We start from the raw sequence: 16,311 nt of genomic DNA, 5'->3' as shown, positions 1-16,311 counted from the left end.
AAAATGGATTATTTTAATAATCCATTTTATGGTCATTATCATTATCATAATAATTCCACTGTCCTTTGTACAGAATCAAACCAATTGAGAAAACTTTTTCTGAAAACGGTTTACATTAATAATGATGATAGATCCATGGATAAAAAAGCTGATTATCAAATTCATTCTTAAATGTCAAAAAAAATCACTTCGTATCCAAATTTTCCTCCTTCAAATTATTGTTACTGCCAGACACTTCCATCAAAAAATAAATGTTTTATGTTTTGTAGAGATACTTATTTTCTTTTTCAATTTCACTTTAGTAAGTTATTCCGTTTATGATATAAAAAACATATTGTTTATAAATATATTACAGTTGTCCTGAGGAAGATGGTAAGCACTTTCGAAAAATTATAATTGTATTGGAACTAATATTCAATTCCAAGAATAGCTACAGTTGATCAGTTTATGTAAATTTTCATCAATCAATCGCGTATAGCTTTCAGTTCTGACCATATACTGTTCCTCCAAACCGTTCAACTCGGAAATCATTTTCTGATAGTTGACAAAACTAATACTAGTCAAATAAACTTACAACTCGGTCTCGATTTTGCCGAAATTTGAGTAAGATGAACTTCTTTACACCCTCGTTGTTTCAGTATTTCATTATTTTTTTCTCTTCAGTGTCCTCTACCCATCAAGTGGATGGCTATTGAATCGCTCAGGGACCATATATTTTCCACGCAGTCCGATGTTTGGTCTTTTGGCATTGTTCTCTGGGAGTTTTTCTCTCTCGGCAGGACACCCTATTCAGGAATAGATGCAGAAATACTGTACCCAAAGTTATTGGATGGATACAGAATGGAATGTCCAGAATTTGCACCAGTCGATATGTAAGGAATTTTTCACTTGTTTTCATAGTGAACGAACATTGAAATGAATCTTTCAGGGAGTGATATGAATTTACTCAAGGCAAATAGTTTTATTTCTGCAACAAAGTAAAATGGAAAGAGAAGATTTTTTGTTGAGAATACAAAAACCAGAAAACTCTATGAAATATAATAAAATAGATGAAATGAGAAATGTCGAATCATTTGATGTAAAATTAAGAGGAGATTTGGTTTATTTTGATTGCCAATTCAATAACAAGTTCAAACTATTCATTTGATGAATTAACCAATTTTTTGTTGAGATTAGAGTTGCTCGTAGGAGTTTAGTGACCTCTCCTGCGCGAGAGTTCACCCCTCTCCTGCGCGAGAGTTCACCCCAGAACATTTGAGCTTTGATATTATGTTGTCCAGATACTAGCACATACAATCAATAGATTCATTAGTTGCATTCATTCATAATCAAAAAATACAATAAACCTACAAACAATTGTTTTTTCAAATCGATAATTTCAGTACTATTTTTGGTGAATTCATCCCAGTATCAACTGGCTTGAATTCCAAAATATCATGAGCAACGTCGCGAATCCAAAGATTTTGTAATGACTAGAATCATTACTAATAATTTGAATGAGCCAACAAGGAAACCTGACCAATATGGAGAATTCAGAGCATGCTTTTGCAGATATTGGGGCTGAAAGAATCTCCCTCCAGATAGTTGCAAAAATGTCTGAACCGTCCTAGGGTGTTCGACATTCCAGACTATACGAAATATTCTGGAATGTGATGAAATATTCAGAAATAATCTAGAATGTTGGAAAAACATCCAAATTCATGAAGGAGCCATCAAGGGAACTGTGGTGATCATTTATGCTTCATTTAGAATATTCGTGTTTCTGGAAATTTCTAGAACAGAGTATTCGAAAGTATTGCATATCATTTCGGAACATCCGCCATTCCGGCATGTTTGAAAGTAGTAGGAAAGGTTTGGAAACATTTTGGATCATGATAGATCATTGTAGAACCATCATAGGTGCGGAAGCTCTTTATCCCCCATCCAAGAAGAAGTGTCTGTTTTCTCCTGAAGGACGTGCTTTCAAAGATAGGGATTTGAAGTTAGGGCTACCTATTGGTGTGAGTATATGAAGCAAGAAGATCTGTTTAGCTCTCAAAATCAACGTTTATCTCTTCATCCCAACTACGACATAAGGCCATATCAACGAAGCCGATTAATATTGACTTGAGCTTATTTCGTCCAAACTATCAATTTCAGTTTTGGAACAGGTAGATACTAACTAACCCGATGACAACACGAAATGAAATTGCGACCTCAATCTTCAAAATTAATTCCTACGTGAAAACATTTACATGTAATCTTTCTTCATCACGCATGGTAACGATTTATCAAACGGAATGAAGCAATGTTCTGCATGAAATGAGGCAACTGAAGTATTTATTTGTCTCAATATCATTACCAAAATTATTCATTTCGAAATAGCTTTTTTTTGAAGATAGACATATCCTCTTGCAGACTTTTCTCTAGACCTATGAAAGAAAAACAATATGTAGTGAATTCTTTTATCGAATTTGCTTTCGATGGGATCTGATACGAGGGATTATAAATTTTCAAACACCGTTCTCTACATGTAGCTATTGCTACAATTCTCTCTCGGATATCGGTACCATCAACGCTGACGTTTCTCGTTAATGCGAATTTTTGCAAACCTTATTTCTGTTTTACCTCGACAACCTATGGAAAATAATCTGAAATCCACTACTTTTCTTTGCTGATGAATACACATTTGCCTTTTTCTATGTTAAAATGACTTATCATCAGCTGCCAATGTAGGCACATCATTGATGACTACAAACAGTTTCGTATCTTATTCAAAATCTGGAAAAATTACAGTTTAGGGTGATAGTAACCAAGGAGCAATGAATATAGGCATCAATTTGCTCTGAGAAATAACTCGTGATAAAATGAGAAATAATGTTAGGACATACGATTTCGTTTCATGTGTCGAATTATTTGTTGGATTTCAAATGAGATATCAAAATGTCAAGTTACTATAAAATCGAAGGCTGCTCTTCAGGAATTTCATAGAGAAAAACGGTTCAAATCTACGATAAAAAAATTGGCCTTGAATGTTTGCTATTATCAGTGAATATTTAGTTTTTGAAGACCTAATATCATTTGAACACTACCGTTTTGTCACTATTTCAAAACTGAGAATTGTATTTTATTGAAAGTAGTAAACTTTGTGCATATTTTTTTTATTATTTTCATGACATGTCACGCCCAATAAAAATTATTTCAATTTTTTGAAACTATGAATTTTCAATTTTTAGTTCACATACAATTTCTCAAACGTATTTATCAAGAAATACATCTCAGGCTCGTTCAACAACCATTGCTTCTCTAAGTGAATGATTGAAATGTCCATTCACCTCAGAAGCAGGTGAAATATCACCAGGTGATATTTCACCTGCTTCTGAGGTAGGGTAGGTATGATGAATGATCGTATACATTGGTCTTTAGAAAGAGGAACTCTCAACTCTAATGAAAAGGTGTCGATGGAGAATGAATTGTTATGTTTCCATAAAAAAAATCATTGGTCATGTTATATATTCAAGCGAAACAACAGATATAATCGATTTTTTTTTCATTACAAATAAATAATATATAACTGGACTGTGTTTATCAGCTACAAATAGTGTAAGTTGAGGAAATTATTTTATTTGCGGAAAGCTAAGTATTCACCTCTCCTCTATTCTGAAACTTCATACACCCCAGCAACTTTAGGTGCTTCATTAAGCTCAAATTTTTCCTATCCTCGAAAATTATTCAGATATATGGAGCTTCGCTTACAAGAATAACCCTGAGGTAATTACTTTCTGTCAAGAAAGATGAGATAGATCAAAAAATGTTCGACCAACTAAGTGCAATTCATTCTTGAGAAAGTGTTATAGTTTTCTTCGAGAACTCCTTCATTTGGTGTCCTCATGAAATACATTTTCCAAAATCGTCTTCATATTCAATAGATGTCATAGTCACCCTTCTAAAGGTGTCACTCATGTTCATTTCGGAGGGTTTTCTACAAATGTGACATACCTCTGAAAAATCCGTTATGTTAACGAGATGTATTTTCATTTCAAATAGATATAGCTAAAAATTTGAAAAAAATATAATGAACCGAATAACTTTTTGTTTGTAAGCATTAACTCCACTTGGTATTTCACAACAAAATCTACTATTGAGACTAATATTTGAATTCAACATTTCAACGAGACATGTTACTTATTTCCAATTATACTTTTCCTACAAATCTCAATACAAGTTAAGAATTCATCTGTTTTTTAGTTACCAGATTATGAAAGAATGTTGGGCAGCAAATCCTTTGGTACGACCTTCATTTTCAAAATTATCTGACCGCTTAGGAGCAATTCTTGAAGAAACAATGAGAAAGGTGAGACACGTTGATACTGAATATAATAATATCATAAGAAATTGTTGATGTGATAGTATTTTGAGATGACTTACGCTTCCTCAAGCATATGAGTGAAGAATTCGACGTAACATCACCAAAAAAAATGTTTGACCACTCGTCTCTTACCTGCACCTGTGCAATGAAATGACAGATCTGTGCAACGAAAAGACAGTTTCGTGATATAAAATATGCATTTATATCTATCAGCCATTTGGAACACTTTTTTCTTATTGAATGATTTTTCTGTCGATATTTTTCGGTAAAATTGAGATTATTGAAATGGAACTGAAGATAACTCTCAAAAAATGTTGTATTGAACAAAACTAGGATAGCTTTTATGGTCGAAATCCACTATTCATGAAAACATTGAAAACAACACATTCACTGAGCTCGCGCCAAAAACTGGTTCGAAAATATACTTTATTTTCAATAATAAAGCATAACATTTCATTTGAAAAATCAATGTAGTTTGATATATATGATTTCAAAATCATTTATTTCATAGAAATCAATGGACTCGTATATTTTTGAGAGAATCATAATCTTAGTTAAGAAACATATATTGCAATTTTCCCTAAAAAAATATTATTATTGGACTAATTTTTTTTTCATTTGCATAAAGTCGGTGTCAAATATGAATTTATTGGGAGAATTGAAAACATTATTCGGATTAAGATATACAGGCTGATTCAAGACGTTTCTGGACAACAGATCACTTTTAAAATTCAAAGGAGAGCATATTCGGACGCTCTCTACCCAACTTAAATATTTTCGAAAATACGGTGTTGCCACTTCCATCAGAAAGTAGTAGCAATATTGATTCATTCAAATAGAACACCATGTCTATAATATTAATTTTGGAACCTTCGAAAATTACCTGGTAACTTTTCTTGATATTTCTGTATACCTGTCTTTTCACATATAGTCAGTGGGCTTACTTGAAGACTGGCTTTAAATCAAATAATCTGAAGGAACAATTTGTTCAGGCCATTCTCAACCCCCTATGGACTGACATTTATCAGAAAACAAGTGTTCCCCTGGCTAATACAACGGAGGGCGTTGGATTATATCCGACATGTGTCAATTCAAGATTATTCACTGAAGTTATGGCCAGTCTCAACTCCTTACACTGTAGGTTGATGGACTGACACCTATCACAAACAACTACTCCCCTGGCTAATACCACGAAAGGAATTGAATTACATTATGAATTTGTTTATTATTTTTGGACAGTGTGATACAATTATCAGCAGAACGTGTAGAAAGTTCAACGAAAGGTATCCGAATCTACGGCTAATGAATCTCATTCGAATTTAAAATAATTTCAATGTTTCGATTAATTTGAAAAATAACGCGAAAAAATATGAAAGTGGGAATATTGGTATGAATAGTTATGATGAAGTAAAACAATCATGTAGAATATTTCAAAATATGTTCGAATCGCTGGCTGTTCACTACTAAGCACTTCAAAATGCGGGTGTTGACTGCTTTCGTCGTGGCAGATTTCATTTAGATTCAAATCTTTGAATGTTTGGGTAATCATTTCTAACAATTCATCTCTCGAAGGCACGGATGTTATGTAAACTTATTTTTAAATACCCTCCACAGATAATAATTCAATGGATTTGAATCGGGTAATCTTTCTGGCCAATTTCATGGTTCCAAGCGCCGTATGTACCGATCGTCATTTCTCTTTACAAAGTGTTGGAGCATCTTCATGAACAGTTTATATTGAATTCAATTGTATACAGATGGAGATGTAGACATATCAAATTAAAGTTTTTATTCGCTATCTTTCAATCCTTAGATTGAATTTGGTTTTCATCACCACAAATCCTAATAGATGGGAATTTGTAACAGTACTCACGAAAATAAACTTTGAAACATTTTTGTCAACGAAGAGAAGTTTTTCAACTTTTCGAGAAAGAAGTACTCAATGCACTGAACAGATTGAACTGATTTGAACAGAAAACATTACATATTTCTTGTATTTTTCAAATATCGAGTTATACTAATAAAAATCACCAACATAGCCTATTATTTGTGCGATCTTTTGATGTTGTCTCGTATTAATATCTGTTCCTGAAAATTTTGTACGGAAAAAAATTTTGTGAAACTCCATACTGAATTCATGTTTCTCATAACCTACTGTTCTAAATTATGAAGAATCTTTGATTTCCAAGAATCCCTGATTCTGAGGCAGATTTTAATAAAATTGGAAACGTCAACTATTAATCCACATATTTTCATGAGTTTCGTGTTTCTTCTTTTTTTTTCTCAGAAACCTGAAATAGTTTTCGACTGGTTGGGTTATCGAATTGAAGAAATATCAACTGTTAACTCAAAATATTTGACTCTTTTATCTTGCCTGAATATTTGACAAACACATAATCGGGGTGTCATTTCTTTTTGATAGATTTTGATGTCAAGTTTCGATGAAAGCATTGCCGTATTTCAAATTGCACCAGCTATAGCCGCGAATATGAAAAATTTGATGTATATATATATGCAAAATTTATTATTCAAACTTCTTGTATTTTTATACAGCACTACATAGATTTGAACGATCCATACTTAGCAATGAATACAAAACGCATTGAAGAGGGGCAAAATGATTATTTAGCCATGTTGAGTCCGCCAACTTTTGAAGCTTTATCAAGTCCTTTATGTGTAGATGATAAAGGACTGAATCAATCAGCTGATGAAGGATATATGAGTATGAAACCGTGTGCAATTTTCAGCCCAAGAACAGCAGAAGGTAAGTAATTGCGACAAAACATATGTTACAGACTGTTTTCGTCAATCTTGAGACAGCTGACTATTTCTTGAATAACAAAATATTTTTTTTTATGAAAGCTTCGTTATCTTGCCATAATTGCAAATCTCAGTACTTCAATTACTGTAAGTTTTCATCATTGTAATCAGTCACTAATTTGTTGTATTCATAAATTTTGGCTACAAATTGGATACTCAACGAAAAAAACAAATTTCCAAACTTGGCTCTCCTTAGATGGTTGATGTTTCAAAAAATTATCATCCTTCTGAAGAAAGCTGAGTATAGGAATCATATATCATTTCATTCAATAAACTATTTCAGTACGGAATTTGTGTTGTCACTCTGGAATAGATGAAAAGTTATTCGAACAGACTATCGGTTACGTGATCATTGGATATAGTCAATTACCATGCAGAGAATATTCTGACATCGAAGTTCCGCAGGGTTTCGGTCTGGGACCTAATTCATTCTTGCTTATATCAAGGACATTGTATATATGTGAATATTCGTAACGGCTCAGTAACCATTTACGTCGACGACACATTGATTGTTGTCTCAGACAGGGATGAAGCACATCTACTTTATTCATATGTTTGATAGCTGTCTCATATAGAAACAGTATAATGTAGATTTGGGTGTATATTAATGTATTTTCATTTCTAGGACAAGTGTTCGATTTCAACATTCATAACCGAAAACATTCGAACTCAGACGAAGCCAACGGGCACGAATTGCTTCCTATGTTGCGTGCTCCTACAGATTCAGACTGTGAAACACCTCTTCAAAGTCCCAACAGTGTATCAAATCCCACTTACCATCACATGCCTCCTACAATATTTGAAGAGACTACGAATCAAAATGGAGATGTGACCAAACCGACTGGTAACTACGTCAATATGCCCCAAAGCAAATCTGTGTTAAACGAAAAGTGCACCGCGAATCCTATGAAAAACGAACCTCCATATGTGAACGTTTAAATGGAAAGTTGTGAGAGTATTGGTATCAAATGCAATGATTAACAAAAATGGAAAATATATTATAGAATCACAAATCGTGATTATCAACCTGATCGAAGACAATACAATGACGCGACCAACTTTTTTTACGAAAATCTTGAGTATTTCAGGTTGAGTGTGAGTTAGTACAATCACAAAATATTGAATTATGTACCTGATGTGATCAAATCAACTAATAAGAAAATATATGTCTATGGAAATGTTATTCCGGCAGAATTTACAATTTTTGTGGAAATCTGAAAATGTTGTGGTCAATTTGTGTAATAACTATGTATCTACTTATTAAACGTTGGCCATAGATGAATATGAAAATTGATGTTTTGAAATCCTGGGAGTCTTATCGAAAATAGTGTATATTGACATATAATTTCGCATGCTTTCAGTGTCGAATGAAACAGTATTACCTTTATAACCTCATTTTTTTGGTGTTATTCTCTAAAAAAAATGTATGCGTACGGTACCGATAATGTTAATGTGAAATAAATGTGAGAACAAGGAAATAGGTATCTAAGTTACAGGACACGGAAACCATTAAACTAAGGCTCCGTTACCCCAAATAAAATCAAAATCAAAATCAAAATGTTCTTTATTAACTATTCTCCATACAATTTTAAAGTATTTTTTTGTGGTGTTTATAAAATATATACAATAAAAAATATATATACAAAATGTACACAAGGGTTTCCCCAATGGAGTGGGACAGTGGGAAGGATTGGGATGGGTAGTGAATGGGGTAGAGGGAGTGGCAGGAAAAGACCCCGATACATTTGCGCTCTCAAGAATTCCGCACGGAAGAGAAAAGCGCCTCCACACAGTCCCCCGATGGGACAGTGGGAGACGCCCGCGCTGGTGTTGGCGGTTGGCTCTCCACTCAAAAACGCCTTATATATATATATCTATAGTTTTCCGCTTCCTGCCGAGGCTTACGCGGAAGTTGTCATTCTGTCGCGTTTCGGTACTTCTCAGAGAATCATTCGTCTGTTTGTTGGTAGCAGTTGTCGATATCCCCCTGGAAAAAGTTCATTAAAAAACCAGGTAAGAGTATTTCTGCTATCACGTCATCATGTGTGCGTGAATACTCTTATCCAATTTTTCCATGAACTAAGCGCGATCGCATTCGCGCCGTTCACGGTATATCTCCAGTTCTTCATAGACTAGCCCGTGCTTACGGCGCTGTCCATGATAGCTTCTAACTGCCGTGACGTCCCTCGTCAGCGGGCTCTTCGGTAGAAAGAACTTGAAGAATTTCTGAGCCAGTCTCCTGATATGGTCAGTGACTGACTCCACTTCTGCCAGATCTAACAGATTGTTCAATGAAATGTATCTGTCACTATTAATGCAAATACGGAGCACCTTATTCTGCATTCTCTCGAGTCTCATCAAAGGGGACTTCCTGAGACTGCAGAACACAGGACTCGCGTACAACATAGCCGGCCTAATTATTTGTTTATAAATAAGCAACTTGTTGTCAACACTGAGCTTAGAGTTCCGTGCAATGAGCGGATACGTGCGTTTTATCGCCGCACCTGCTCGTTGGATCGCCATACTCAAGTGTTCCTGGAAGTTCAGGCGCTTGTCCAGGATCACTCCCAGATATCTCGCACTCTTCTGCTCGTCAATGCACTTATCCTTAACTCGCAACTTCTTGAAGATTTTCACATTCGTGAATTTCCTCGTGAAGTTTACGAGTTCAGTTTTATCGGGATTTATTTCGATTTTATTTTGTTCGAAATACGGCACGACTAGCCTATCGAGGTGGATCTGAAGATGCTGGTTCGCCACCTCGCTCGAGAAAGAGTGCGCGTAAATCGCGGTGTCATCCGCGAAAATACCCACCTTCGTCCTCGAGAACATAGGGAAGTCATGCGTATATAATGAATATAAGTACGGTGACAAACAGGACCTCAAATAGATTCATGTAGGTACAGGAGTCCACCAACAAAAAGCAAATACTCGATATGTTATGGCAGAGGGCGTTATAACTTGTTCATGTTATCCATGGAAATCACTGCAGCTCAATGGGTATATTATATTCCAGTGATATCATTTTACTTTTACTGTATTGTTTGTAGTGGTTCTATGTTAGACAATAATTATATTTTTCTGGATTCAATTTGGGCTGTACATAAGGTGTTTTCCTTCAGTCACACACTGTGACAAATTCGCATAAAACATGACGAGTTGTGTATTATGCATATCATGCAAACTGCCAAAAACGGCGATCATGACAGACAAAAAAAATTGGTTGTGAATAGCAGATATGTTCAAAGTGAGTAATTTCTATACCTTTCCTTTTCTTTTTTCCATCTCGTAGAAAGTATATATTCTCGACAGCTCAGAATCAGCCCTGTGGTTTGATAATGAATTGGTTTTGGGTCGACTTCCTCATTCAGTGAAAATGTGTTAGGCTGACATCCAATATTTAAAAAATCTGAAGCATAAAAAAGAGTCTACAAATTCGAATTACCAATTTATAACAAGTTCATTATAAGAGTTTATATATTGATTGTGGCATAACAGACTCCCACGTTTTTCATGATTTGCAACCAATATGATCTAATTTGATGTCAGATATCGATCAATAAGTCGAAATTTCGATTTCAAACTCGTAATTTCGAGTTTGAAGTGAAGTTGTAATTGCCAAGAAATAAATAATGAAAACAGGTGTTCATTTTGCCCTTCCGTTCTTTGATGATGTTCATATTATGAAACCATTTCCAAATAAGACATACTCTTATAGTCTCGGCTTCTAACTCAAAGATGGTGAAAGCTGCATTGATTTCTATTTATATGAAATTGAATGAAGATGAAAATAATTAATGAACATAATAATTTGTGTTTAATGGTGAAACAGATGTTTTTCACCGTTAGTCCGGCCGTACACGGACCACATCTTTGCAGTTGAGGCAATCACAACATTGTGGCCAAGTTGATTGCACTTCGCGGTTGACCCAACCATATTTTTGAAGTCGACTTGCGATCATACAAACCGCACTTGCAGTTGAGGCAACTGACATCAAAAATTGAATGCTGTGAGACCAATATGAAAAAAAGTACATGACGGTGTGTACAAGTTTGTGATTAGTGAATGGCGGATGCCGCGATGACATCTCGGCGGAGATCAGCAGCAAGTTGACTGCAGACGCCCTTTTTGACTTTTGTGAACGCCCGTGTACGTATAGTACAGTATTTCTTATGGGCGGCTTGAGTTCGCTACATCCACTTCTGGTTGCGCGACAACAGGAAGGAAATTTTTATATTTTGTTTGAAGGTGGTTGAAAATGTTTCGTGGTGTATTTCATCAGTTTGGACTTCCATTGTCTAAGATGATAAATTGATTTGAAATCCCTGAAATAATCTGTGAAGAAATTAATAAGATTAGCTGAAAAAACAATTTTATTAAGCAAAAAACTGAAATTACAATAAAATAACATACAAGCAAAAACCGGTAAACTCCGGCAAGACGAAAAATATTTTTTCATTTACCTACTTCAGAATCTCCATTAGTTCTTTTGATAAATTAATTAGAATTTTGAAATCAAAAATTGATCGCTGTGATGCCAATATGAGAAAAAGTACACGACGGTGTACGCGGTTGCGTATGACTGCAAGTTTGTTGTTAGTGTACGGCGAATGCCGCGATGACATCTCGGCGAAGATCAGCAGCAAGTTGACTGAAGACGCCCGTTTTGACTTTTATGAACGCCCGTGTACGTATGTACAGTATTTCTTATGGGCGGCTTGAGTTCGCTGGAACGCGACTGCAATTATTGCGTGGTCGATCCGACCGCAAAATGTGGCTCGTGTACAGGCTTCCATTCATTTATTTGACAAATGTTTGGTCTCATTGCCATGCAATACAAGTACCTTCTGTATGAGATCAAGGAGAGTTAGGATGAGAATGGAGGTTATTTCAACTTCACTTCAACTCTCATGTAATTACCGTAAAATTAGAAAAAGTGAATCTACTTTCAGATCATCGTTTCGTGGTTCACGGCCTCCAGATTATAAAGTTTTTTTTCCTCGGAAACTAACCACGATACAATAAAAACTTGCTAGGCTCATAGAGTTGTAATTACAAGTATTCAATCTGATACTGATATCTAACCACCTGTACTATTGGTATATAAATTTTTCCATAGATATCCATCAGGTAACCCTCTACGATGTTATTGAAATAGTTATTCCAAATCTGATAACATCAAAAGGAGCCCTTTACAACTGCTATTGAACGTACCAAATTTGACCATAATCGACGAAATATATTCTTAGCAATGTAAAACCGCTTTTTCGTTATAGTTCCAACACCCTGTTATTCGAAAAACGAAGCAATCAAGCACATATGTTCAAATTACCTTCTATTTTTTCTCACCTACTCCCACCTTATTCCATGGTTGGTTTTTTGACAAACTAGCATTTTTCGAAAAAATAAAGGTTTTGGCTTTCTACTCCTCCGTCTTCACACAAAAAATGTGGGAATCTTTTGAAGAAGGAAAGAAGGAAATTCAATTCAAAAAAAATGTGTAGTCCATGCAAAAAAGTAACTGTCAGACACAGAACTTAAAGAAAAAGCCCTCTTGAACCAACTATCTTCATTCAACCATTGGATTATACGAAACAAAAATTGGAACAACTGCTTTTCTATGAACATTGAATTATACAAAAAAAAAACACTTTTTTCCTAGTCAGCTCGTACTCCAATAATTCGTTATAGATTCAAATCAGATATCATTCACAGGATTACTACACAATTTAGGAGTAGAATTTTACTTACATGGAATACTGTCATCCTCGAAGGCGGACATCCGATGTTTCGGAATAAGACATTGGCTGTATTGCCTCTTCAACACCAATCTATATAACATCTAAGATGAAACACTCAATTCATTGATGAAATTACAACTTAAAGTGACGAATCAGATGAACTTACTCATATCGATGATAGTACATAATGATATTCATTCGTTCATTTGATATAATTTTAGCCATAGGAATCTTGCTCAAATTGAAAGGGGGATATTTTTTCAGGGATTGATTTTTGGTAAAAAAAGTTATTGGCTTTCTACTTCTTCTTCGTACAAAAAAATATGGGAATTTTCTGAAGAAAGGAAGAAAACAATCCATTTCAGAATAAATTCTCTACAAATATTTTTATAGATCATGCAAAGAAGTAACTTTCAGATACAAAATTGGAAAAAAAAACCTTTTTGAAACAACTACTTTCACACAAATATTGAATCACACGAAAGAAAAAATACTTTTGAAACAACTACTGTTGAATGAATATTGAAATACACAAAAAATAAACTTTTTCTTGATGCGTCATGAATAACTGGATTTTTAAAGAAAAAAGCAGTATAAATATTCTTCAGGTTTTTAACGCATTTCTTAATGTTGAAACCGCTGATACCTATCACTAGATGGTATGAAAAATGCTAATGTACTGGTGGTCAATTTGAATATTCGAAAAACAAATTTGAGTATGCGAACGAAAGAAAATACATTTTTTGTGGTTACAACAATTACTAAAATTAAAATCACTATCAGTTTTCCGTTTTCCTCTGATAAAGAATAATGTAGTGAAATGTTAGTACATTTCATACAAATGAAAAAATACAGGGTGTTCCATTTGAAAAAGTTGAATTAGGTCTATTTGAAAATAAATGAAACAAGACCGGTTTTACCGAGCACCCTATATATTGTTTCCGATAGTTGAGATTACAGATATTATCATGGTGATGTTTGTTGACTATCTATTCATAGAAAAAATTCACCAAGTTGCTTTAGACATGTGGGTGGTGAATTAAAAAAGAATTGTCTGCAAATAGGCTTTTATGAAATAACTTGAAAATGCCGTAATGGAAATTCGAAAACAGAAATTTTTTAGAGAGATAAATACATATGGAATCGAATGAGGTATCCATATACTGGCTGTTCTGTTTTGAAAAATATAATTTTGGTTGGCTACGCTCGGCTGAATCACCCAGTTTGTGACAGAATAATTTTTAAAGGTAGTATTTATCAATATGACTTCAAAAAAAATTGAGCAGTTCGAAAAATTGTTTCCTCTGATAGCAATGGACGGTGGGAATCTTGTTGACTCACCCTGTATAAGTCACGGTTTTATATTATTTGAATATATTTTATTTGATATTTTGGAATATAGGATACTGCTGGGAGTTTTGTCTACAACCAACCATGTTCCCGTTCGTGTGTGAAAGTCACTTTTGTGTTAAAGAGAAGTAGCCATCATTACCTATCATTTCTCATATTATCAAATATATTCTAGTGATTCTATGAATAATTTTTCTTCGAAAATCAAAAATAAAGGTCGAATTGCTTTGAAATAAATCCCTTATTCAGAAATTTCAACCGATTCAGACTGAAATGACACTATTTTCTGCCTCTATTTTTAATCATTCATTTTTATCATCATGTGTTTCGAATAATCAACCTTAAAAGATTAAAAATATATAATGATAGAATTGTATGTAGGTATTTGTACACAAACGAAAATATCATGATTAATGATCAGTAATAATCTTAGAGAGGAATTGTTGATTGTTATGAATAATTGAATGTTCACATTGGATAATGTTCAGTTGTATTCGAAGGTCATTAACCAGTCGATTGATTTCTTGAAATTCTAGAAGATTGAATTTCAAACTATTCTGTTCTAAATGATTTCATTTGAGAGTTAGGAATTGGAAAACAGTGAATTACTTAAAATTGAGTAGATTCTATGATATTTATTTGTAATCGTCATATACCCATATATTCTCTAATTATTCTCTAATCATACCAAAATATAAATAAACTAAATAGCATTAGGACCATTGCAAAGATCGTAACGGTTCTCAAAGAATTTCGCGCCAAAATAGTTAACGCGTGTCAAATAATTGCAGAATCCGTAGGAATACTGAAACTTTAATGAAATGAATAAAAACACTTTTGTCTAATTACCTATAGTTAATTTTATTTATATGACCGTTTTCGGTTTTGACTCCATTATCAAATATTGAAAAAATACTCAATAATGAGGTCAAACCCGAAACTGGTCGTATTAATGAAATCAACTAGTGGTACTTAGACAAAAGTGTTTTTATTCATTTCATTAAAGTGATCATGAATTACCACAAAATAAACAAGTAATCAATCATACATAATACAGAAACTATATGAAACATAAATAGTCAATAGTAACGGCATCTTTTTCTTTTCCTAATATATTTTTTTCCGGTAAACTAACACATAGTTTACCTCTGAAAAACTGGATTTGCCAGGATTTTAAAAACACTTGATACCCTCACGATGAAATCCAACAGCATGGGGCTGACAAAGGTTTAAAGGATATGTGAAATTTTTATTTTCAGAATATATCTACCCCTCTGATGGGCCTATTAATAAAATTATATCACTGAAGAGTATTCCGAGAAGTATATACCTAAATATATTCGGGAAGTGCTGGGTAGACCAACGCCCCGTTCATATACCGGGCTGACCAATATGCAATAAACAAATATATATATATATGTATATATATATATATATATATATATATATATATATATATATATATATATATAAATATATATATATATATATATATATATATATATATATATATATATATATATATATATATAAATATATATATATATATATATATATATATATATATATATATATATATAGAAGACCCAGCCTGGGAATGCTGGGTCTTCTAATTGAAACCACAAATGTGCGGTTAGCTCCTGTTGGTGACACTGTGCATATGTGATGTTTTTTCATTTTTGGTAACCAGTTGTTGTACATCTTTGCAATTGGCTGCACCGCGCTGATGAGGCCAATAGCCAGAAACACGTGTCCGCGGTTTGCCTCCATATTTTTTGAGTGTCTTGTCCACGAATTTTTCCCTTTTGATGTATATCATACACACTCGATAATAATCTATATATATTTATATATATATATATATATATATATATATATATATATATATATATATATTTATATATATATATATATATATATATATATATATATATATATATATATATATATATATATATATATATATATAGGACAGTCTTTGCTGACTAGCTAAGAACAAAACGTGACAAATATCTTTGGGTGATCAGCAGAACGGATGTTACCTTATAACA

At 33.6% G+C, this 16,311-nt stretch overlaps 1 protein-coding gene across 3 annotated transcripts in view; it reads left to right on the top strand.

Moving 5' to 3' along the window:
• Nucleotides 1–8,458, top strand: part of Pvr (PDGF- and VEGF-receptor related) — a 105,843-nt gene extending 97,385 nt beyond the window's left edge. For all 3 annotated transcript variants that reach the window (XM_023174138.2, XM_074185301.1, XM_074185300.1), the window contains exons 23-26: nucleotides 664–872; nucleotides 4,228–4,333; nucleotides 6,902–7,112; nucleotides 7,794–8,458. In XM_023174138.2, the coding sequence (XP_023029906.2) occupies nucleotides 664–872; nucleotides 4,228–4,333; nucleotides 6,902–7,112; nucleotides 7,794–8,107 (840 nt within the window). In that variant the 3' untranslated portion in view covers nucleotides 8,108–8,458. The remainder of the gene's footprint in view (nucleotides 1–663; nucleotides 873–4,227; nucleotides 4,334–6,901; nucleotides 7,113–7,793) is intronic.
• Nucleotides 8,459–16,311: the final 7,853 nt, after the last annotated feature.

This window comes from Leptinotarsa decemlineata, unplaced genomic scaffold, assembly GCF_025532065.1.
Source record: "Leptinotarsa decemlineata unplaced genomic scaffold, Ldec_3_MD MMD2_tig00026369_RagTag_RagTag, whole genome shotgun sequence".
NCBI lineage: Eukaryota > Metazoa > Arthropoda > Insecta > Coleoptera > Chrysomelidae > Leptinotarsa > Leptinotarsa decemlineata.
The sequence above is the reverse complement of the archived record's forward strand: the minus strand, read 5'-3'. Positions and strand labels throughout refer to the sequence as shown.